The sequence below is a fragment of the Mytilus galloprovincialis genome, chromosome 2 (genome assembly GCF_965363235.1).
Source record: "Mytilus galloprovincialis chromosome 2, xbMytGall1.hap1.1, whole genome shotgun sequence".
In the NCBI taxonomy this organism is placed as follows: Eukaryota; Metazoa; Mollusca; class Bivalvia; order Mytilida; family Mytilidae; genus Mytilus; species Mytilus galloprovincialis.
The window spans coordinates 92021222-92046615 of record NC_134839.1 but is presented as its reverse complement, the minus strand read 5'-3'; the positions used below and the strand labels follow the sequence as shown (position 1 = coordinate 92046615).

General features: G+C 31.1%; 1 protein-coding gene across 2 annotated transcripts; it reads right to left on the bottom strand.

Annotated features, from left to right (window-relative positions):
* Window positions 1–4257: 4257 nt before the first annotated feature.
* Window positions 4258–25249, bottom strand: LOC143064861 (sugar transporter SWEET1-like). 2 transcript variants are annotated; one of them, XM_076238014.1, is made up of 7 exons: window positions 25123–25249; window positions 22228–22355; window positions 20960–21037; window positions 19948–20071; window positions 10302–10463; window positions 8691–8810; window positions 4258–7686 (listed from the first exon to the last, which is right to left on the bottom strand). In XM_076238014.1, exons 2-7 carry the CDS (start codon window positions 22293–22295, stop codon window positions 7579–7581), a joined length of 660 nt encoding a protein of 219 aa, XP_076094129.1. In that variant the 5' UTR covers window positions 22296–22355; window positions 25123–25249; the 3' UTR covers window positions 4258–7578. The 2 variants fall into 2 exon arrangements, with proteins under 2 accessions (XP_076094129.1, XP_076094131.1); XM_076238016.1 differs by having other exon boundaries at window positions 25075–25236.
* Window positions 25250–25394: the final 145 nt, after the last annotated feature.

Genomic DNA, 25394 nt, shown 5'->3' with positions numbered 1-25394 from the left:
AGTACATCACCAAACTCATCATCTAAATTGGTCTTATATGAACAAGTTATATGGCATTACAATGTGTATATCAAAATCAAAACAACCATATAAATGGGTCATCTGTCAACATATTTTTCTGACATTACTATGTGTACATCATAATCAAAATCACCTTCTGAATTGGTTATCTAATGTCTCAAGACAACGACGAAGATGCTAAGAACGTTATAACATTATACAACTGCAAAAATTTTGCGGTCGTATAAAAGGTATACAGGTCACAAATCCATTTTCATCACGAATCATCTGTAAATTATATGTTATCAATGTCTTCAAAATGATTTACATCGTCAGCAAAATGTTACCACAATACTATGTTCTAACTGAATCATCTGGTCATACTATGGCTTCTCCTTGTAACAAACCGTAGTATGTTGGGTAGTAAAAATAGTCGGTATATATATATCACCTATCAACGCGTCTTATGGTATGACATTATTACCATAGTCATTATCTGATTGAGTCAATTGTTAACAAGCTGTATAGCATCACGATGTAGACATCATAACCAAAACCACCATATAAATGGGTCACCTGTAAACAAGCTGTATGTCATAACGATGTGGACAACATAACTAAAACCACAATATTAATGGATCATCTTTCAGCTAATTGTAGGGCATGACGATGTGGACATCTTAACTAAAACCACCATATACATGCGTCATCTTTCAACTAGTTGTAGGGCATAACAATGTTGACACCATAACCAAAAGCACCACATCAATGGTTCATCTTTCAACTGGTTGTAGGGCATAACGATGTTAACATCATAACAAATACAACCATATGCATGGTTCATCTTTCAACTAGTTGTAGGGCATAACGGTTATATAAATCGGTCATAAATCAACTAGTTGTAGGACATAACGATGTGGACATCAAAACCAAAACAACCATATAAATGGTCATCTTTCAACTGGTTGTAGAGCATAACGATGTGGACTTCATACCCAAAAACAACCATATAGATGGGTCATCTAACAAATAGTTGTCGGACATGTTGACACCATAACCAAAAGCACCACATCAATGGTTCATCTTTCAACTGGTTGTAGGGCATAACGATGTTAACATCATAACAAATACAACCATATGCATGGTTCATCTTTTAACTAGTTGTAGGGCATAACGGTTATATAAATCGGTCATAAATCAACTAGTTGTAGGACATAACGATGTGGACATCAAAACCAAAACAACCATATACATTGATCATCTGACAACTGGTTGTAGGGCATCCCGATGTGGCAATTATACCCAAAACAACCATATCGATGGGTCATCTAACAACTGGTTTTAGGATATAACGATGTGTACATCATAACTAAAACTATCATTTAAATGGGTCATCGGTCAACTAGTTGTAGGGCATAACGATAACTAGTTTACAAATGGGTCATCAGTCAACTAGTTGTAAAGTATAACGAAGTGGACATCATAATCAAAACCACCATATGCATGGGTCATCGGCCAGCTAGTTGTATGGCATTACCATGTGAACAACATTATCAAAATAACCATATAGTGGGTAATCTGTAAACAAGCTGTATGGCATAACAATGAAGACATCTTAACCAAAACAACCATATAGATGGGTCACCACTCAACTAGTTGTAGGGCATTACGATGTGGACATCACAACCAAAACAACCATATAGATGGGTCATCACTCAACTAGTTGTAGGGCATTACGATGTGGACATCATAACCAAATCAACCATATAGATGGGTCATCACTCAACTAGTTGTAAGGCATTACGATGTGGACATCATAACCAAAACAACCATATATAGATGGGTCAGCAGTCAACTAGTTGTAGGACATTACGATGTGGACAGCATAACAAAGACAACTATTTAAAATGGTCATCTGTCAACTAGTTGTAGGACATTATGATGTGGACATTTTCAATCAGTGTAATTGAAGTCTGGAGCTGGCATGTCAGTTAACTGCTAGTAGTCTGTTGTTATTTATGTATTATTGTCATTTTGTTTATTTTCTTTGGTTACATCTTCTGACATCAGACTCGGACTTCTCTTGAACTGAATTTTAATGTGCGAATTGTTATGCGTTTACTTTTCTACATTGGCTAGAGGTATAGGGGGAGGGTTGAGATCTCACAAACATGTTTAAGCCCGCCACATGTTTGCGCCTGTCCCAAGTCAGGAGCCTCTGTTAGTCTTGTATTATTTTAATTTTAGTTTCTTGTGTACAATTTGGAAATTAGTATGGCGTTAAGTATCACTGAACTAGTATATATTTGTTTAGGGGCCAGCTGAAGGACACCTCCGGATGCGGGAATTTCTCGCTACATTGATGACCTATTGGTGACCTTCTGCTGTTGTTTTTTCTATGGTCGGGTTGTTGTCTCTTTGACACATTCCCAATTTCCATTCTCAATTTTATACCATATAAATGGGTCATCACTCAACTAGTTGTATGGCATTGCGATGTGGAAATCATAACCAATTAAACTCATTATAGATACCAGGATTAAAATTTTATATAAACATCAGACGCAAGTTTCGTCATCAAAAGACTCATCAGTGACGCTCGAATAAAAAAATTCAATAGGCCAAATAAAGTACAAATTTGAAGAGCATTGAGGACCAAAAATTCCTAAAGTTTTGCCAAATACAGCTAAGGTAATCTATTCCTGATGTAGTGTAGAAAAGCCTTAGGTTTTTTTTTCAAAAATTCAAAGCTTTGTTAACAGTTAATTTAATTATGATCATATCAATGATAACAAATTAACCAAAAAAATGAACCAACTGTAAATAAGTTGTATGGCATAACGATCTGGACATCATAATCAAAATCACCATATAAATGGGTCATCCGTCAACTAATTGAAGGGCAATAAAATTATATAAATGGGTCATCACTGAACTAGTTGTAGGGCATAACGATTTGGACAACTTAATCAAAATCTTCATCTGAATGAGTCATCAATCAACAAGTGGTATGGCATTTTGATGTGTACAAGGTACCTCATAATCAAGACCACCATATAAATGTGTCATCAGCTCACTGGCTGTAGGGCATAACGATGTGGACATCATAATCAAAATCACCATATAAATGGGTTATCCGTCAACTAATTGAAGGGCAATAAAATTATATAAATGGGTCATAACTCTACTAGTTGTAGGGCATAACGATTTTGACAGCATAATCAAAATCTTCATCTGAATGAGTCATCAATCAACAAGTGGTATGGCATTTTGATGTGTATTGGGTATCTCATAATCAAGACCACATGTGTCATCAGCTAACTGGTTGTAGGACATAACGATGTGGACATCATAATTAAAACCAACATATAAATTGATCATAAGTCAACTAGTTGTAGGGCATAATAATGTGGGCATCATAACCAAAACCACCATATAAAATAGTTGTAGGGCAGTTCGTTGTGATGTGATGTGACAGCATAATCAAAATCTTTATCTGAATGAGTCGTCAATCACAAAGTTGTATAGCATTACCATGTGTACATCACATTCAAAATCATCATCTGATGAATGAGTAATCAATCAACTACTTGTATGGCATAACAATATGTACCTCATAATCAAAACAACCATATAATGGGTCATTTGTAAACAAGTTGTATGACATAACAATTTGTATGTCATCTGAACAGGTTACAAACAAGAATGTGTCCCAAGTACACGGATGCCCCATCCGCACTATCTTTTTCTATGTTCAGTGGACCGTGAAAATGGGATAAAATCTCTAATTAGACAATAAAATTAGAAAGATCATATCACAGGGAACATGTTTATTAAGTTTCAAGTTGATAGGACTTCAACTTCATCAAAAATTACCTCAACCAAAAACTTTAACCTGGGACGAACATACGAACAGACGCACAGACCAGAAAACATAATGGCCATAAATGGGCCATAAAAACAAGTTTTATGTCATATGAATGTGAATCTCATAATCAAAAACACCATCTGAATGCATGTGACATATATAACGACAACTGCTGTTGTATAAAAAGTATACATCATTACCCTAACCATTTTCATCATGAATCATCAGATGTTATAAGTAAAATGTCTTCAAAAATAATTCACACCCTTACATATAGCTAAGCGTGTTTACACCATTAGCAAAACCATCATTTAAATGAAACATCTGTCAATACCATGTCTTCTCCTTATGACAAACTATAGTATGTTGGGCAGTAAAAAAAGTCAGCATATAACAAATATTTTTATTTAAATAGGTTAAATTTTTCTATCATAAACAAGTTTAAATTCAAATTGTACAATAACCTTAACATAACAATTGTTAAAATTGTGTTGCAGTATTGGTGTCTAAAGTTTTAATCACTTAAGATAATAAAGTTTTATTTACATGTAAATGTATATATTAGCTGGAATTTTTAACCTTAAGAACTCAAACAACTCCTATTTATTTCACAACAGGTCCATTTTATAAAAGTGATTTATGTTTTACTTTAATTCAATTCTTTTATTCATATTTCAATAACATTTTAGCCTATTTTCAAAATTATAAATGCATAAAGCTGGTTCAAAGTACAATTATGACAAAGTAATATACCAGGAAATGTACAGTAAAGATTTTCTTTTAAAAAAAAAAGTTGTATAGGAAACACCCACACATTTTGATAATTTTTATTGAAGATGTCCTTTTACTCAAAATTTTACAAAACAATGTAAAATTTGCATTTTTTTGTCAACAGCAATATGTAGTGCTGAATAAAATTTTGATTTTATTGAAATGTGTCATAAAATTGGTGATTTTTTAAGTATATTAAATAGACCCTGAAATAATCATATACAGATTTTAACAACTTTCTCATAATGTTCCCACAAGAGAAATAGAGGAAATTGGCGCAAACTCTGTACGGACAAAAATAAAGGACATCTTCCTGACTAGAATTGGAAACAATTATTTGTTAATCACAGCAAATTATAAAGACATCTTAAATAAAAAGCATAAATATCATCAATCAGACTGAGTAAAAAATATTTTTCAAATTGGAGAAAAAGATCGGAAGTAAAAAGTATGAATTTATAACATCTCAAATTATATACTTAGTACTACAAGACAGAATAGAAAATATAAATACACTGACACAACCCTATATTTTAGATCAGTAAGAGCTTAATCCAAACTGTTGAAACAAACTGTTAAAAGTATCAATTCTAAGGAAAAACACATAAATATCTGGGTTAAAGAAAAAATATAAGTTATTATTTTAGGTTGCAGTCACCTTTATGAAATTTGATTTAGAGACAAAGACAGGGATTAAAAAAGGAATTTAAAGGAACAGGCTGATTACATTGTAAAATACATAATGTTTCTGCACTCACTAATACTTTTATGTGAAAGACGCATCATTCATTTAACATATTTATACAAGGTGATCACTTGCCATGTGAGAAAAATCTCAACTTTAACTTGGCATTATAAAACTAATTATCCTAGACATTAATTGATTTAAAAATATATGGCACAACAAAAATATTTACACAATCTTAAAAATACTGTTTGTTGATTAAGAAAATATTTGGCAGGGGACTAAATAGAGTAATACAAAAGTTAGAATTAAAGGTTAAATGACATGAGTATATTTGGTTTTTGTTGTAGTAAAACATGTAATGATGTGTGTTAATGTCTGCCAAGGTGTCAGTTTCTCTAGTAAAGAAAGTCAATTATGAAGCATTGGTGCATTGTAAAAAAAAGAAGTGAAAAAGAATAATAAAAACACAGTATCTTTAGAATAACCAAAGAAACAAGCTCAGAGTTTTTGATATCACTTTAATTTCATGGAGAATAACTGCCATTAAACTAATCAATTAGCACTGATTTTCAAATTCATGTAGGATGTTGTTTTTTTTATCTAATTTTTCTGTTAACTTGAAAGACAACAGTAGGTGCTAGAGCACTAATAAAGATTTTTTGTATTCTTATTTAGATTTTTAAAGGCTTAACTCCTGCCCAAACATACGATCAACACTGATTCTTAAACTCATCTCACATGATACAGATGTTAACTAAAGACATATATTTCATTTAAATTTTACAAGAAATGAAAGGTTATTACAATTTCAATATTTTTACATTTCAAAGGAATAGAACTTCAATAAAACAGTCCATCTACCCAGATTTTAGATTATTCCTGCACTTTTTAGTTAAGTTGCTGTTAGAGATAATATAGGTTACTTTCCAATGACTGCAATGAGGTTTAAGTCTTGTGTCAGAGATTTGTTGGTAGTTTGTATAGATTTCATCAATTATATATACATGTTTATAGATATTAATTGTATGCAACACTTTGTAGCATTACCACTGAAATAGGTACTCTTAAAGTGGTGGGGGGGAAATGAGGCTTTCTCTCTCTATAAACTTCCGATTGTTTGGTATCTGTTCAAAGAAGCATCTGACGAGTTACACATTTATCCTTCAACTATTCATTTGACATTAAATCATATTCAAACTATTGTTTTCAGAGAGAAATTTGTGTAAATTAAGCGGATAATTTATACAGCAAATAGTTTTTACTATATGGGGAATAAATACTTTTTGCTTTTCCCTACTTCAGGGGTATTCTGTGTTGATGCTACACATAGATAGTTGAGACAAAATGATAAAAACATTTATCGTCAAAAATAAATTATTGTGATAAAAGATATATATGGAAGCGTTATGATAATGATTTACAGTGTAAAATAATTTTGGCAAGATCTCTTTTTAAGGTAGTGCAGGAGTATAAGTAACAATTTAATGGCAATCACACTTATAAAAAGTCAACTAAGGGTTTCTTCAAATTTTGAGTCATTTCTTGACCTTTCATTGCTGATCAATTTTGCTATTACAAGAGTCTGTAGCATGTGTAGATCTTTATAGTTTTTATGATATTAGGCAAAAACTTGTCATAAAGGGCAATAATTCCATTACTAAAGGAGTTGTACAACAATTTCTGCCTTGTTGTCTTATTTGTAGATTTTTTCTTTACTGTTCATATTTGCTATTAAAGTTTCTGTTTATCTATTATAGTTTTCATAACAATAGACCAAATGTATAAAATAGGTAAAATTTGTCATTTAAGGGCAATGACTCCTTTAAGTAGTCATGTAAATGACCAGTAGGTAGATCTCAATGATTTGAAAATGTGTGCCTCCTCAACATAATTTTTCATAGGCTAATTGCTAAAGCTATTTTCTTTTTTATTTCAAAATATATATTTGAGGATGTTTTTTCCCGTGTTATTTGCATAGTTCCTCATATATTATCTTTCCTATTATGAAGTTTTTATAATACCTCTAGTTTTAAAACAAGCTGAATGATGTATTATTTTTCATTTAAATTTTATACATCTGGATAGAAACTTCATTCTTGCATAGTATAAAGAAATTCTACTATTTCTTTTATACTCCCATACTACCTTAAGGAAGTTTATACCCTAAAATATGTCAATGATAGAATAGAAAATGATTTCACTGTAAACATGTCTTTGTTACAATACAATATGATTTCACTATAAACAATAACTATGCTGTCACTGTAATTGTCCTGTCTAATGATGTACTCTTTGATGGATATTTGCAAAATAATGCAAGTTGAATCACTGCTAAACAAAAACCTAAAAAATTTGGAAGCTGAAAAACAAAAAAAATATATCTTCATTAAATTTAACCGATATATATCTGCAAATATGCATAATATTGATTGTAAAACATATTTACATTTTCAAATATTTGGAAGTTGTAAAATTAATTCAAAACTGATTTCAATCAAGGGTTTGTGTTGCTAGTTAATAAAATTCTTTGTGTAAGCTGTTGTTTGTTTTGTTTGGTTTTTTTTCCTGGCCAGGATGTCTGTATTCTTTGAATTAAGGTTTCTGATTTTGGCAGTTTCTCCAATTGTTTAAACAGAAGATGTGATTATGACAAAATAAAAGGTGAAAGTCTATGAAATCAAAGTCAAACTAGCAAAATGACTGATTTTTTTATACGGTTGAATTGTCAGAAAACATTGTAATTTGTTTTAAAATCTAAATGATTCCTATTTAATCAATTCAGTTAAAACGGTGTTACACTATTTAGCTATGCAGGGTGTCTTTTTTTCTTAAAACTAATTGACATGTTCACTGATTTAATAACTCATGAAATTTGTGTTTGATTAAAAGTAATAATTGAAATTTTGTCCACCAAAATAAGTCAAATAAAGAAAGATTAAATATCATTGATCAAAACACGATATGTGTGCTGTAAGAAATATATCCACAAAAAGACAACCACTCTAAAAGAGATTGACTTTTTATCTTTTAAGTTCCTATAATGACTATATGTTCATGTCTTTCCCCACGATGATGATCTCTTATCTATTTCTTGAAATATTTACAATTTAGTAAGGCATCATTATAATCTTTTAATATAAGCTTCAATGATATTTCAAAAATACTTTGTGGATGTATTTATACAATCAATGTAAGATGCTGAATCATTATTTTATTTGTTTATTGTGTATGGTTTCTTGTAGAAGGAATAAACTGTTTATTCATAGAAAAAACAATCGCAAAGAATACAAAGTCCTGATTATATCATACCAGAAATTGGTATGTCAAGAAAGTGTGTAGCAGTAATTCCAATAGTACCCTTACCTGAACATAAATATCATTTAATATACGTCCATATATCACCCATTCTAATGCTACGACAAAATTCATGAAGATATATGGAAATGATAAACATTCTGTTGTCTTTGTATGCATCACAACTTTCTGTAAATATAACCATTAACTAATCTTAGTGAAACTATAAACAGAATATATAACCAGTAACTAATCTTAGTCAAACTATAAACAGAATATATAACCATTAACTAATCTTAGTCAAACTATAAAGACAATATATAACCATTAACTAATCTTAGTGAAACTATAAACAGAATATATAACCATTAACTAATCTTAGTGAAACTAGAAACAGAATATATAACCATTAACTAATCTTAGTGAAACTATAAACAGAATATGTAACCATTAACTAATCTTAGTCAAACTATAAACAGAATATATAACCATTAACTAATCATAGTCAAACTATAAACAGAATATATAACCATTAACTAATCTTAGTGAAACTATAAACAGAATATATAACCATTAACTAATCTTAGTCAAACTATAAACAGAATATATAACCATTAACTAATCTTAGTGAAACTATAAAGACATTATATAACCATTAACTAATCTTAGTCAAACTATAAAGACAATATATAACCATTAACTAATCTTAGTGAAACTATAAACAGAATATATAACCATTAACTAATCTTAGTGAAACTATAAACAGAATATATAACCATTAACTAATCTCAGTGAAACTATAAAGACAATATATAACCATTAACTAATCTTAGTCAAACTATAAACAGAATATATAACCATTAACTAATCTCAGTGAAACTATAAACAGAATATATAACCATTAACTAATCTTAGTCAAACTATAAACAGAATATATAATCATTAACTAATCTTAGTCAAACTATAAACAGAATATATAACCATTAACTAATCTTAGTCAAACTATAAACAGAATATATAATCATGATAATTTCAAACTACTAAACAGAAAATTTTGGGGTAAATCATAAGTTATATAAGAAATATTAAATATTCTATTAAAAAGGATCATCGTTAATGTTTTGCTATCAGAAAACTTTAAAATAACATACAGACAAAAAGTTAAACAAGGGGTGTATAATGTTAATATATTGGTAATGTGTGTGAATTATCTGAAAATTTCATTGACTATTATTTATTGCCTGATAGTCAGTACAGCTGTTGGTGATATAATGTGTTCAATAGTATGGTCAAATGAGGAGGTAGAGCAGACTGAGCTCAGAACAATTAACATCTGGGCCCTTTGAACACTTTAAGAAAAGCTAATAGTATTACAAATTTACATGCTACAAATCATGTAGCTCAATGCAAACTTATATTATCATCATAAACCATTCACAACATTTTAACGTAAATCGATGCAATTCAGGAATGCTGCACCAGTGATTATCAAATTTTAGCTACCAGTACATATAAATTTCATGGTAGGCAGTTATAAGAACTGTTCAGAAAATGTTCTTATTGCCAAAGCAACAAATATATGCACGCCTGCATTTTTTTCAAAAGTATAAAATGATTAGACATAATTTTCTTCTTTTCTTATCTTCTTATTTTCTTATAATCTATTAAGTTTGTACTTACTAAAGATGCTAATGGTGCTCCATATGCTAATATAGATAATAAGGCACACACTTTACCCAGATGGCTGGCTGCTTGTTTAATCTCTATTTGTTGATATTTTACATAATACAGGACAGAAAATATGAATGTCATATTTATAAATATTGTCCTAATAAAATGAATCTGAAATTGTAAAAAAAAAAGAAAGAATAAATATTTTTATGCAATACTTTTTTGTAAATGCATGTTTTATACTGATGTGTGTGTAATATAATATAACTGAATTTCATATACATTTGTACATTGTTGTATGCTATCTGTTCTCTCTGTAATGGCAAAGGTAAACACTTTTATAGATTTTTCTGATGTTGCTTCTATAAAACAGATAAGTTTTCACTTTTAATAAACTTTATAAATTTGTAAACAAAATCATCAATTTAAAGTGCTTCTGTATTCGAATAGTAACTCAACCAGCAAAATTTGTTGAGCATGATCCTAAATCAGTGTAGCTGTTATATCTACTAGAATGCCAAACTAGAGGCTCTAAAGAGCCTGTGTCGCTCACCTTGGTCAACAAAGGACACAGATGGATTCATGACAAAATTGTGTTTTGGTAATGATGATGTGTTTTTAGATTTTACTTTACTTAACATTCTTGCTGCTTACAATTATCTCTATCTATAAAGAACTTGGCTCAGTAGTTTCAGTGGAAAATGTTTGTGAAAATCTACAAATTTTATGAAAATTGTTAAAAATTGACTATGAAGGGCAATAACTCCTTAGGGGGTCAATTGACCATTTTGGTCGTGTTGACTTATTTTTAGGCCTTACTTTGCTGAACTTTATTGCTGTTTACAGTTTATCTCAATCTATTACAGTATTCAAGGTAAATGTAATAACCAACAAGAATGTGTCCAAAGTACACGGATGCCCCACTCAATCATTTTCCATGTTCCATGGACCGTGAAATAGGGTAAAAATCTAATTTGGCATTAAAATTAGAAAGATCATAACATAAGGCACATGTATACTAAGTTTCAAGTTGATTGGACTTCAACTTCATCAAAAACTACCTTGACCAAAAACTTTAACCTGAAGCCAAAAACTTTAACCTGAAATTTGCACTATCATTTTCTATGTTCAGTGAACCGTAAAATTGGGGTCAAAACTCTAATTTGGCATTTAAATTAGAAAGATCATATCATAGGGCACATGTATACTAAGTTTCAAGTTGATTGGACTTCAACTTCATCAAAAACTACCTTGACCAAAAACTTTAACCTGAAGCCAAAAACTTTAACCTGAAATTTGCACTATCATTTTCTATGTTCAGTGAACCGTAAAATTGGGGTCAAAACTCTAATTTGGCATTTAAATTAGAAAGATCATATCATAGGGCACATGTATACTAAGTTTCAAGTTGATTGGACTTCAACTTCATCAAAAACTACCTTGACCAAAAACTTTAACCTGAAGCCAAAAACTTTAACCTGAAATTTGCACTATCATTTTCTATGTTCAGTGAACCGTAAAATTGGGGTCAAAACTCTAATTTGGCATTTAAATTAGAAAGATCATATCATAGGGCACATGTATACTAAGTTTCAAGTTGATTGGACTTCAACTTCATCAAAAACTACCTTGACCAAAAACTTTAACCTGAAGCCAAAAACTTTAACCTGAAATTTGCACTATCATTTTCTATGTTCAGTGAACCGTAAAATTGGGGTCAAAACTCTAATTTGGCATTAAAATTAGAAAGATCATATCATAGGGCACATGTATACTAAGTTTCAAGTTGATTGGACTTCAACTTCATCAACCAGGTGCTCCGCAGGGCGCAGCTTTATACGACCGCAGAGGTCGAACCCTGAACAGTTGGGGCAAGTATGGACAAAACATTCAAGCGTGATACAGCTCTGAATTTGGATTGTGATCAAATTTTTGACATTACATGTTTTTTTTTACACAAAACAAATGTCAAGATTTTACAAATCAATTAAAGATTTCTTCTTCAAACTTTTTAAATCTAAAATTAAATAGTTGACACAGCATAGGTTTCTGACACAGAATGAATGTGGTCTAATGAACTTAAAATATTTTTTTTGCCTTTGAGAAATTCACTATGCTGTTGAATATTAATCCTCTCAAAAAAATGTTTGAAGAAATTTTCTTTTTATTTATGAAATCTGAAATGAGAAAAATTTAAACCCCCCCCCCTTTTTTTTCACATCCCCGTTTCCCTTTTTCCAAAACTGATATCAATTCAAATTTCTAATGGAGTTTGCAACAATAACTACTCTTTTAAATACATCATAAAATATTAAAATGTAAAATAAAGTGCTTGTTATCACTGAATGGTAAAGATTGGTTGGTAGTAAAAGTGAATATACATTGTTTATTGTATAAAACAATAAAAAAAACTTCATCAGCAACATTTTATATTGGCAAATTTCCAATGAAGTTATTTACATAAAGTTATTGGCAAATAAAAATAGAAAATGACATCATAGTCATGTCTGGCAAATGTCCAACATACATTATCTAAAATCATTTTAGATAAGATAAGGAAAAAAAGCTTCATCAGCAACATTTTATATTGGCAAATTTCCAATGAAGTTATTTACATAAAGTTATTGGCAAATAAAAATAGAAAATGACATCATAGTCATGTCTGGCAAATTTCCAACATATATTATCAACTTCTATTCTATACAAAGAAAGATAACTCCAATTGAAAATTAATTGCTATTGCACAATATTGTGCAATTAGATATTTCTTGCTATTGTGCAATACTGTGCAATTGAAAATTTCTTGCTATTGCACAATACTTGATATGGAATCCTGATTTGGACCAACTTGAAAACTGGGCCCATAATCAAAAATCAAAGTACATATTTAGATAAAGCATATCAAATAAGCCCAAGAATTTAATTTTTGTTAAAATCAAACTTAGTTTAATTTTGGACCCTTTGGACCTTAATGTAGACCATTTGAAAACTGGACCAAAAATTAAGAATCTACATACACAGTTAGATTTGGCATATCAAAGAACCCATTTATTCAATTTTTGATGAACAAAGTTTAATTTTGGACCCCCATTTGGACCAACTTGAAAACTAGGCCAATAATTAAAAATCTAAGTACATTTCTAAATTCAGTATATCAAACAACCCCCAGGATTCAATTTTTGTTAAAATCAAACTAAGTTTAATTTTGGACCCTTTGGACCTTAATGTAGACCAATTTGAAAACGGGACCAAAAATTAAGAATCTGCATACACAGTTAGATTTGGCATACCAAAGAACCCCAATTATTCAATTTTTGATGAAATCAAACAAAGTTTAATTTGGACCCTTTGGGCCCTTTATTCCTAAACTGTTGGGACCAAAACTCCCAAAATCAATACCAACCTTCCTTTTATGGTCATAAACCTTGTGTTTAAATTTCATAGATTTCTATTTACTTAAACTAAAGTTATTGTGCGAAAACCAAGAATAATGCTTATTTGGGCCCTTTTTTTGCCCCTAATTCCTAAACTGTTGGAACCAAAACTCCCAAAATCAATCCCAACCTTTCTTTTGTGGTCATAAACCTTGTGTCAAAATTTCATAGATTTCTATTAACTTAAACTAAAGTTATAGTGCGAAAACCAAGAAAATGCTTATTTGGGCCCTTTTTGGCCCCTTTTTCCTAAAATGTTGGGACCAAAACTCCCAAAATCAATCCCAACCTTCCTTTTGTGGTCATAAACCTTATGTTAAAATTTCATAGATTTCTATTCACTTTTACTAAAGTTAGAGTGCGAAAACTAAAAGTATTCGGACGACGACGACGACGCCAACGTGATAGCAATATACGACGAAAAATTTTTCAAATTTTGCGGTCGTATAAAAACTACCTTGACCAAAAACTTTAACCTGAAGCCAAAAACTTTAACCTGAAATTTGCACTATCATTTTCTATGTTCAGTGAACCGTAAAATTGGGGTCAAAACTCTAATTTGGCATTTAAATTAGAAAGATCATATCATAGGGCACATGTATACTAAGTTTCAAGTTGATTGGACTTCAACTTCATCAAAAACTACCTTGACCAAAAACTTTAACCTGAAGCGGGACAGACGGACGAACGAACGGACGAACGAACGGACGGACGAACGGACGCACAGACCAGAAAACATAATGCCCCTCTACTATCGTAGGTGGGGCATAAAAACTAAATTTGAGGTACTTTTTAGAAATTCCCTATCATAATGACTATGTATGTAAAGTTACAAATGGATGCAACTATAACTTCATCATAAACTACCTCGACCAAAAACTTTAACCTGGCAAAGAGCTGTTTCACACAATCTCATTTTCATGTTCAATGAACCATGAAATGAGGACCAAAAAACTAAATTTGAGGTACTTTTTAGAAATTCCCTATCATAATGACTATGTATGTAAAGTTACAAATGGATGCAACTATAACTTCATCATAAACTACCTCGACCAAAAACTTTAACCTGGCAAAGAGCTGTTTCACACAATCTCATTTTCATGTTCAATGAACCATGAAATGAGGACCAAAACCTAAATTTGAGGTACTTTTTAGAAATTCCCTATTATAATGACTATGTATGTAAAGTTACAAATGGATGCAACTATAACTTCATCATAAACTACCTCGACCAAAAACTTTAACCTGACATGGGACAGACGGACGAACGGACGAACGAACAGACGGACGAACAGACGCACAGACCAGAAAACATAATGCCCCTACTACTATCGTAGACGGGGCATAAAAACAGCAAAATTTCCTTAAAATTACCAATTCAGGGGCAGCAACCTAACAACAGGTTGTCCGATTCATCTGAAAATTTCAGGGCTGATAGATCTTGACCTGATAAACAATTTTACCACACCTCAGATTTGCTCTAAATGCTTTGGTTTTTGAGTTATAAGCCAAAAACTGCATTTTACCCCTATGTTCTATTTTTAGCCATGGTGGCCATCTTTGTTGGTTGGCCGAGTTACTGGACACATTTTTAAAACTAGACACCCCAATGATTATTATGGCCAAGTTTGGTTTAATTTGGCCCAGTAGTTTCAGAGGAGAAGATTTTTCTAAAAGATTATCAAGATTTACGAAAAATGGTTAAAAATTGACTATAAAGGGCAATGACTCCTAAAGGGGTCAACTGACCATTTTGGTCATGTTGACTTATTTGTAAATCTTACTTTGCTGAACATTATTGCTGGTTACAGTTTATCTTTATCTATAATAATATTCAAGATAATAACCAAAAACAGCAAAATTTCCTTAAAATTACCAATTCAGGGGCAGCAACCCAACAACGGGTTGCCCAATTCATCTGAAAATTTCAGGACAGATAGATCTTGACCTGATAAACAACGTTACACCCGTCAGATTTGCTCTAAATGCTTTGGTTTTTGAGTTATAAGCCAAAAACTGCATTTTACCCCTATGTTCTATTTCTAGCCATGGCGGCCATCTTGGTTGGTTGGCCGGGTCACTGGACACATTTTTTAAACTAGATACCCCAATGATGATTGTGGCCAAGTTTGGTTTAATTTGGCCCAGTAGTTTCAGAGGAGAAGATTTTTGTAAAAGTTAACAACGACGACGGACGAAGACGGGCGCAAAGTGATGGGAAAAGCTCACTTGGCCCTTCGGGCCAGGTGAGCTAAAAAACATGGCTTTCTGGACCCAATCATTTAATTCCATTTGACCTTAATATTCCGTTTGCTACATTTCTATATATATATACAACTTGTCTAAACATCAACCCAACAATGTTAGATCTTTAAATTTGCTTTTGCAAATTTTTTGTTCTTCCCTCTCAGGGATTCGAACCCATGCTACTGAGATATTGTGACACCAAATCGTCTGCACTGTAGCCATCCCGCTAGATATATGAAGGAAGTTTCTGCAATATTTTGACCTTCATGACTAGTATTGGGCCATATTCCTTTACTAGTGCAAATGTACATGTACAAAGTTACAAATATCTGTTGCTGATGCCTGTTGGTCTACTAACTAGGGATTTAACTCAAGGAACCTGTACACGTTTGATCATGTGATTACATATGATATGACCATATGAGAACAAAATTTATAAGAAGAACTTGTGAAGAGTTAAGAAAAATGTAACATGTATAATTTACATTGACACCTGGTCCAATAAAACAAGTCATGGTTATGTAAGCATTATTATCCATGAGGTACACAAATATCACAGAAAAAAAATATTATAAATTTTAATAATAAACGCATGATCAATCAATTTTATGTAAGTTGACACTCCAAAAGCTACAAAATCTATGAATGCAAAAGAAATTAAAACAAGAATGTGTCCACAGTACACGGATGCCCCACTCACACTATCATTTTCTATGTTTAAAGGACTGTGAAATTGGAATAAATTCTCTAATTTGGCATTAAAATTAGAATGATCTTATCAAAGGGAACATGTATACTAAGTTTCAAGTTGATTGGACTTCTACTTTATCAAAAACTACCTTGACCAAAAACTTTAACCTGAAATTTGCACTATCATTTTCTATGTTCAGTGAACCGTAAAATTGGGGTCAAAACTCTAATTTGGCATTTAAATTAGAAAGATCATATCATAGGGCACATGTATACTAAGTTTCAAGTTGATTGGACTTCAACTTCATCAAAAACTACCTTGACCAAAAACTTTAACCTGAAGCCAAAAACTTTAACCTGAAATTTGCACTATCATTTTCTATGTTCAGTGAACCGTAAAATTGGGGTCAAAACTCTAATTTGGCATTTAAATTAGAAAGATCATATCATAGGGCACATGTATACTAAGTTTCAAGTTGATTGGACTTCAACTTCATCAAAAACTACCTTGACCAAAAACTTTAACCTGAAGCCAAAAACTTTAACCTGAAATTTGCACTATCATTTTCTATCAGTGAACCGTAAAATTGGGGTCAAAACTCTAATTTGGCATTTAAATTAGAAAGATCATATCATAAGGAACATGTGTACTAAGTTTCAAGTTGATTGGACTTCAACTTCATCATAAACTACCTCGACCAAAAACTTTAACCTGACATGGGACAGACGGACGAACGGACGAACGGACGCACAGACCAGAAAACATAATGCCCCTACTACTATCGTAGACGGGGCATAAAAAATGTTTTTCCACAAATCAATAAAATAAGTATTCGGAAATTTAGATGGCCGGTCAAGGGTAAGAGAACATGGGAAGGAAGGGACAGGCAGCAGGGGTCAGGGCAGAGGGAAGTGGTCTACAGGGGAGGGGACAGTGACTGGAAAGTACAAAAATAGGGATATGCTGGGAATTTTGTTTTTCCAATTTACAATGGGAGAGGGAATATTGGGAATGGGGAGGGAGTTGGGTTATCAGGGACTCACTTGTTCACCCCTCAATATAACAACTTTCAGTCATAATTTATTTTAGATTTCACAATGTCATGTAAAAGCAAATAAAGTAACTGATCAATGCACATATACTTTTAAACATGCATTGGCTGGGAATACAAAACTCTAATTTATATGTACATTAAACACTACTTATATATCTACATGATATATAACAATTGATTAAAAGCAGTAAGCATATCCCAGTTTATAACTTCCTAAAGATCCTTACCCTATCTTCATGTTGATTCTTTGTTATAAATAAAGTTAACTTTGAAAAAGTAACTTTGAAAAATAATACAAAACTGAAGCCATAAAATGAAGCAACATCAGAAAAAAATATTTATGTAAAATTCTTCAGTCAAAGATTTCTATACATTTCCTTTAATTTGTGTTTCTTAATATAATCTTCTTGTCCATGGTAAATGTTCAATCGTTTTGTCTCAGAATTATATTTTTTTTCAGCTGAAGTGAAATTGGAAAAATAGTTAAAAAAAAATTAGGATTAAATTTAGATGTTCTTTTAACATTGCTTAAGAATGGAAGCATTTTTCTGTGTATAGATCTGTACATATATATATTATATATATTTTGTCAATCTGTGTTACACTCTTTTATGAAGGGAATTAGGAATTTAGGATGGCAATTCAGTTGGCCTTTCTAACTTCTGCCATTCAGTAAAGATTGTTTGATGTGACAATGCCTTATGGTTATCATGTTATATAGTGTGTCTATAATATATTAACCTTGGTAAGTTAAACATTATCATTTAAAAACTATAGTTTTTGAAAATATATGAAAATGATTTAAATATATTTGAAAAGTACATAAATTTGTGGTTAAAAAAAATAATTTTTTTTCCACAACTGTGACACATATCATACTGTTTAATAGAGGCAACATCTGGTAAAAGCTGTATGTCACAATAACGTGATGTAAAATGTCAATAACAATATACATATTGGTAGATGTTATACACATCTTTCTTTCAAATTAATGTGATTATTACAATACAGAAATTCTGCTAATTTTTAGAGCCAATGTAATCTGCTCTGAAACATTACACGATGTCAGCAAACTAAAAAAAAAACACCTGACGTGCATTAACAAACCTGTCACCAGAACATTATAAAAGTTATTATTTGAAAAAGTCTGATTAGTAAGTAAAAAATATTTGTTCTTGAAAATGTGGAGGAAAAATAAATAAAATAAAACAAATAGCTCCCCTCCCTCCCTCACCTTAAAGAAATCTAAATCTGACCATCAGGCTGTATCAACACAATAAAAATCAACAGTATATTACATGTATTATAGACAGTGAAGTTACATGTATAGCCAATCATATAGTATGGGTTTTTCTCACTGTTGAAGAATGTGCTGACGGTACTGTTGTCTATATTTGCTTACATCCAGATCTTACTCTTTCAAAAGGATTAATTCAAGACAGTTACTATTGGTAAAGACTATGTATAAATTCAAATATTTAGTCTAAAAAGTCAAAACCAACTTCTTCAGCAATTTTATGTCACTTGACTGTTGATATACAAATCTCAAATTATGAATCTTTCCCTTTTCTCATGGAATATGATCTCTCTATGCTTAGTGAAACTGCATGAATGCATAAAATAAGAGTGCATATACTGAGTGAAATGTCAATTACTGATCATGATTGAATGTCTTTTTCATACATGTACAATTATCATTATCAAAGAAACAACAACAAAAGAGCAGCTGAAAGCCACTAAACAAGAAAATCCTACACCCAGAGGCTCCAGCTAGCTGCTTAACAAAAATGTGTACTAAAAATTTTATTAAAAATGTTGACCATACAACTAAAATCAAATGAATGCAATTATTTGTCCTCAAAAGACATTGAATAGTCATAAAGATATATAAACGTGTTATTCAAATGAAATTAATGTCCAAAAACTAAAATGTAGATGCCATTATGCATGCACAGACAGAAATTGTTACTCACATAAGTAGCTGACTTCAACAGAGTAACAAAAAAAGTTATTCAACCAAGACAAACTTAAATTTGATTTGTAGCTGTTAATCTTACTACTTTCAGTATGGTATATAAAATAATTAGTTACAGCTGCAATGTCTGAATGACGTTCTCATGTCAAAAGTCACTAAAACCAAACAAAAATATGATAGATGAATGACATGTATTCATTAGACAAATCTAAATATATCTTGTCCAACAGGATATGAAAATTAATAATATTTACCTTTTTAGATGTGAAATAATAAAATAGCATCAAGTAAACAAAGTTAAGAAGAACACCAAAAGTATTAGTCAAAATCAGCATCCCAAGACTTTGAAGAATACCATATCGTAACCATAAACTGGCTCTACAAAAGAAAAACAACATTCACAATGATTTATTATTTTTTTTCTGAAATTTGTGATCAGTTAAACAAATTTAACAGTTATCCTTAATTTTGTATGTACATGTACATCAAGTTAGAATAAGTCAACTTATTTTTATTTATAAAAGAATAACAAGAATGTTTGATTGATTTTCAAAAATTCAAAAACACTGAAATAACTAATTTATCTTATTGACAACTATGTTGTTGAACGATATACATGTACAAATGTAGACTCTGAAGGATCCTAGAGTGAAGATTTCAGTTAGAGTGTTGGCCAGCGTTATTTCTGTTTTACCACTCAAATTGGTTTCAGTTACTGAGCGCCTTCTCTAGATAAATTTCTTGTGCATTATATTCATTTTCATTTTTGTACAAAAGGAGATGCAAGATATATGCCAACAGAAACAGCAACACAAAGAAATTTAGAGGGCAACACAGTCTTTAACAATAGACAGGTGTTGTTTGTATTATTTATTTTACCAGGGTAATAGTGTTATGTACTATTTAAATCAAATCTTCAATCTTGTTTGCTCTGATGTTAAAACAACACGGTAGGGTTGAATAGTGATAAAAAAAATCTATAGCCCTACCATATGTTTATGTGCCTGTTCTCAGTCAGATATCTTATCATTCGTTGTCTTCAAATGGTTAAAATAAAATTAATGATGAACTGTATGTAGTTGATAGGATCTGAACTTTTGAATGCAAAACTTTACCAAAATATCAAACATAAAGTCTATACATGTTCTTCGTCTTAAAAAAACAACATAATATCTTAGATGCTGAAACGCATATGTCATAAAAAAGTTTTATTTCTTTATTTCTAAGTTGTGTGCTATATGACGAGAAAATGTACAGTATACTCACGCTGTAAAGTTAGCTATAAATGGAAATGCTGAAATATCCCCTGTTGATCCTTTCTTGTATATCTTTAAACAAATATCTCTGCAAAGGAAAATATACTTAATGAAAATCACTTTTTTTTTTACATAAGCTATATTGACAGCCAAGTATGAGACTCCCAAATCAAGCCCATGAGAATATATACATAATGGAGCTCGGACTGCTCCCATTGAAATTTTGTCAAGTGGATGAAAAATATACATGTATACTAGAAGAGGTCGCTCCATTTGCACATAATATTAAACAAGACACAAATTCATAATTATCACTCTGAAATATTTTATATGATTGTAAGTTAATTATCTATAATTTTTCATAAATAAGGTAACCTGCCTTCATGTGTTGCTTCTTCAACTATCAAATAAATTTAATCAGTAAACCTTGTGTCTTGAAGCTAGAATGAGGTCAGAACAGTCTAGTTTGATATCATGATCACTTTTTATAATTAAGTTTGGATCCTCTGTAGAAAATTTTGAAAAGAAAACAATTTTTTAAATGATCCTATAAAGATAATAACAAAAATAGACAACCAAATAAAATTGGTCTCAGATTAGCAAATCAAAAATAGAATAACACATTAAACTACATGGTTTAAATTATTTCATTAACAGTTTTCTTAACTTTCATACATGTAAAATTGAGAATGGAAATGGGGAATGTGCCAAAGAGACAACAACCCGACCATAGAAAAAAACAACAGCAGAAGGTCACCAACAGGTCTTCAATGTAGTGAGAAATTCCCGCACCCGGAGGCGTCCTTCAGCTGGCCCCTAAACAAATATATACTAGTTCAGTGATAATGAACGCCATACTAATTTCCAAATTGTACACAAGAAACTAAAATTAAAATAATAACATGTTTAAACCACATTAACTTAATCATTTTACAATGTGAGGCCCAGGGTTGAAAATACAATGCACATGTAACATATTAATTCAAATTCACATGATCACGATTTCATTGGTGTAATTTTATACAAATTATAGATAAATACTAAAGACATACACTTAATTTGATATACTGCAAATCCATTGTATAAAACAAGTTAAGTATTAACAATATTATGTATTTGTTAGTCCAGAGGTATATTAATGTTAATAAATGTAGCAAAGCGTTTGGTTGATTTCAGCATGTACATGTTCAAGGAAGAAATTGATTTAATAAGCGAATGTAGTATCAAAAACAGCATCTCCTGTTAGAAGAATATAGTGGATAATAAAATAGTACTTACATTCCCATTAGCTGTACAAGAAATGTAGATATAGTAGTCACCCATACAAATACTTCTACAACTTCCATCAATAACTTATGATATATTTACATGTAACTGCAACTTCTATTTTTCTCAGATGGATTTCACTGGAAAAATACAACAAGAAATAAATATGAAATTAAAAATGTTAAAGGTTCAAAGATTAAGCATTAAATGCTAAACTGGTTTACATATTACTATTAGCCACCTAATGTGGGTAATTGAAACTATATATATTGTAGTAAACATGGTAAACGGTCAGGTTCTTTTCATATACATGTACATGTACAAAATGTATATATCTATTTCTAAATTGAAGCATTCTGCAGGTAAACTGTTATCTTGAATGTTTTCTTTCCCACTTTTGACAATACACAAAATGTAGCTTTCTGTGACTCAGTAGAATTGCCTGTGTGCTTATAATATATTTTCTTAAAATTTATATTGTGCTTGGATTACACAAATTAAATAATTGTATTATCATCCCCTCACTAGCCAGGTATCTGCAATAGTCCATTTGCCAATTCCCGTTATTGACCCTGTATTTAGAGATACCCTTTTTAGTTGTCTCCCTTATGAGGGATTTATTTACAATGGAGAGCTAGCAGAAAGAGTAAATTTACCTGTGGGTAATGTGAGTAATCTGTAAGGTTTTCTAATCTTTAAATTGCATCATTTGCATTAATTTGATGTTCAGCTAAATACTTATGATATCAGAAATTATTTTTCATAAAAAAATAAACCCCTGATTTTGTCCGGTATAGAACCAGTCTACGATTGACAAAGGGAAGTAATTTGTTTAAAAAGTGTGCAATAACAGAATCTAATCGGTAATTGGCAAATGGACTATTATCAGTGTTCTCCCCAGGATTTTGGGATAGCACCAGGGTAACGCGTATCGAAATGATTTGTACAATATGTCGTGTCGCGTTGCATCGCTTATTTTTTCTTCTTGTTAGTTTTTGTGCCTTTTTGTCTTGTTTACTGTTTTATGTAGACTTTGGGTAAAAAAAGTAAATCAAACAGTTTGTATACTTAAATATCTTTTAAGAATAAATAACAGAAAGCACTTTTAGTCTTTAAACTAGTCACTTTTTATACTTTGATCAAGCCAATTTTGTCCTGATACTTGTATAGTTACACTACACATTCCCCATTTTTGTTAGATTACACCATAACAATTAACTTTAAACAAGATTAAATTTTAATGTAGAATGTTTAGTAAATTAAATACTATTTTCAATAGCTTTAGACATTATTCTTTTAGACATCAATCTAGCTGTCATGTCTAGCTGAGTTCCAATCATTGTAAATTTATCATTATATTTTTTAATACTATTCAGCTATATATCAAACAGATGTTTTCAACAACCTTGTTTTAATATACAGCCCCAACTCAGTCAGTAGATATGTAACAACAAATGGAAGTTTTTAACGACTTTGACTGGCTATACAGCCCTTGCAAGGTCTGGAAATGGATATACTACGTATTTAATATAATATGTCTGTGCTTTAATAAAAGTATGATTGTCAAAAATAATTTGCAATATATTTTTGTTGGTATATTCAAAGAAAGTTTTTATCCTTGAGGTAACATCCTTATATAATTTTGCATTCGATTTGTATTTTATTTCTATTTTAAATGATGGGTAATATTTTCGGAGCACATTTTTGTAATAAGCTAAATCAGGGGAAGTAACTCACGTTTTTAAAAATACGCAAATCTTTTATGACCAAAGGCTGGAGTAATAGAGTTTATTAACAAATGTCTGCTTGTCCCTCAAAAGTCTCATAAGTCTGTGATCATTAAGTTATGATCTTTTAATTAATTTAAACACAAGAATCATGTACATCGATTAAACCCAATCATCAAGGTTAACCTCAAAAGGTAAATCGATCACGTGGTGTAAACAATCTTGGTTGTTTGAACTGGTTTGAACTGGTCAATTTTCATCTGAAATTTTATACCCCACGGAAAGGTTTACCGTTATATGATTTTTTTTACCGAAATTTTAGCACCACGGTGAAAAATTATACATCGCGGCAAGAACGATACCACCACGGTAGAAAATTATACATCGCGGGCCCGTGGTCCTTTAGGGGCCTGGGGAGAACACTGTATTATGATAATTTATGTCCTGTTTACATTAACGAATTATTTCTAATACTAATTTGAACTCAAGCTCTTTAAGTAGCGAACTCTTTACAAGCAACAGTAGCTGACACGTCTCCCTTGGTACCCTTCAAGATGGAGCTTTCAACTATTTCTTTCTAGTCTAATACCACATTAGGCATGTAAGTCAAATGATAGACTGGAGCTGTGTTGGTGCAGATTATACCCCTGGTAACCCCACAGAAGTGTGTTCAGGCAATGTGAAGGACAATCAAATGAGTACACCCCTTCTTTTTTTATTTTTTTTTTATTACATCTACATCTACATCATACGACTATCCATCACTACATTGATGACTATACGTCGGCGCATCGCAAATCTTTCCTAGTACGTGCTCCATATATTTTTCGTTTATATTTGATAAAATTATGCGATTTCTTCCGCTCAACCGAAGTGTTGTGTATTGGTCATAATTGACAGTTCAACGTACAATGTCAATTCAACGAACAATTTCAATATAATATAAATGTAGTCCAAATAATTATGACGTCTTGAAAGGATATTATATTTTTTTTCTTTGAGGCCTTTTGTCGAAAAGAAAAAAAATATAATAGCATTTCAAGACGTCATAATAATTTGGACTAATATAAATGCTGATGAACCGGACATAAGATAATTTCTTATAATTAGAACGTTGTAATTGACTATTTACCAAAATCCAAAGAGACCCCTTTAAACCGCAATCTTAAAGAAAACATACCTTCGTAGCTTGAAATTATGTGTGTGGCTTTGTATAGATTAGGATGACACTTTGTTTGGCTGCAGCAACTGGTGGAAGTGCCGCGTCAACATTTGTTTATGTGGTTAAAGTTAAAACTTTAGTTATTTTTTATAAAACGAATTTACGTATAATTCACGTTTATTGTTTTGTAAAAGTTATGAAAGATATATCAATTATATGATAAAATGATAAAAATAAATATTTATGTTATATTATTTTTCTATATTATTTCGTCAATTATTCGAGCAAAA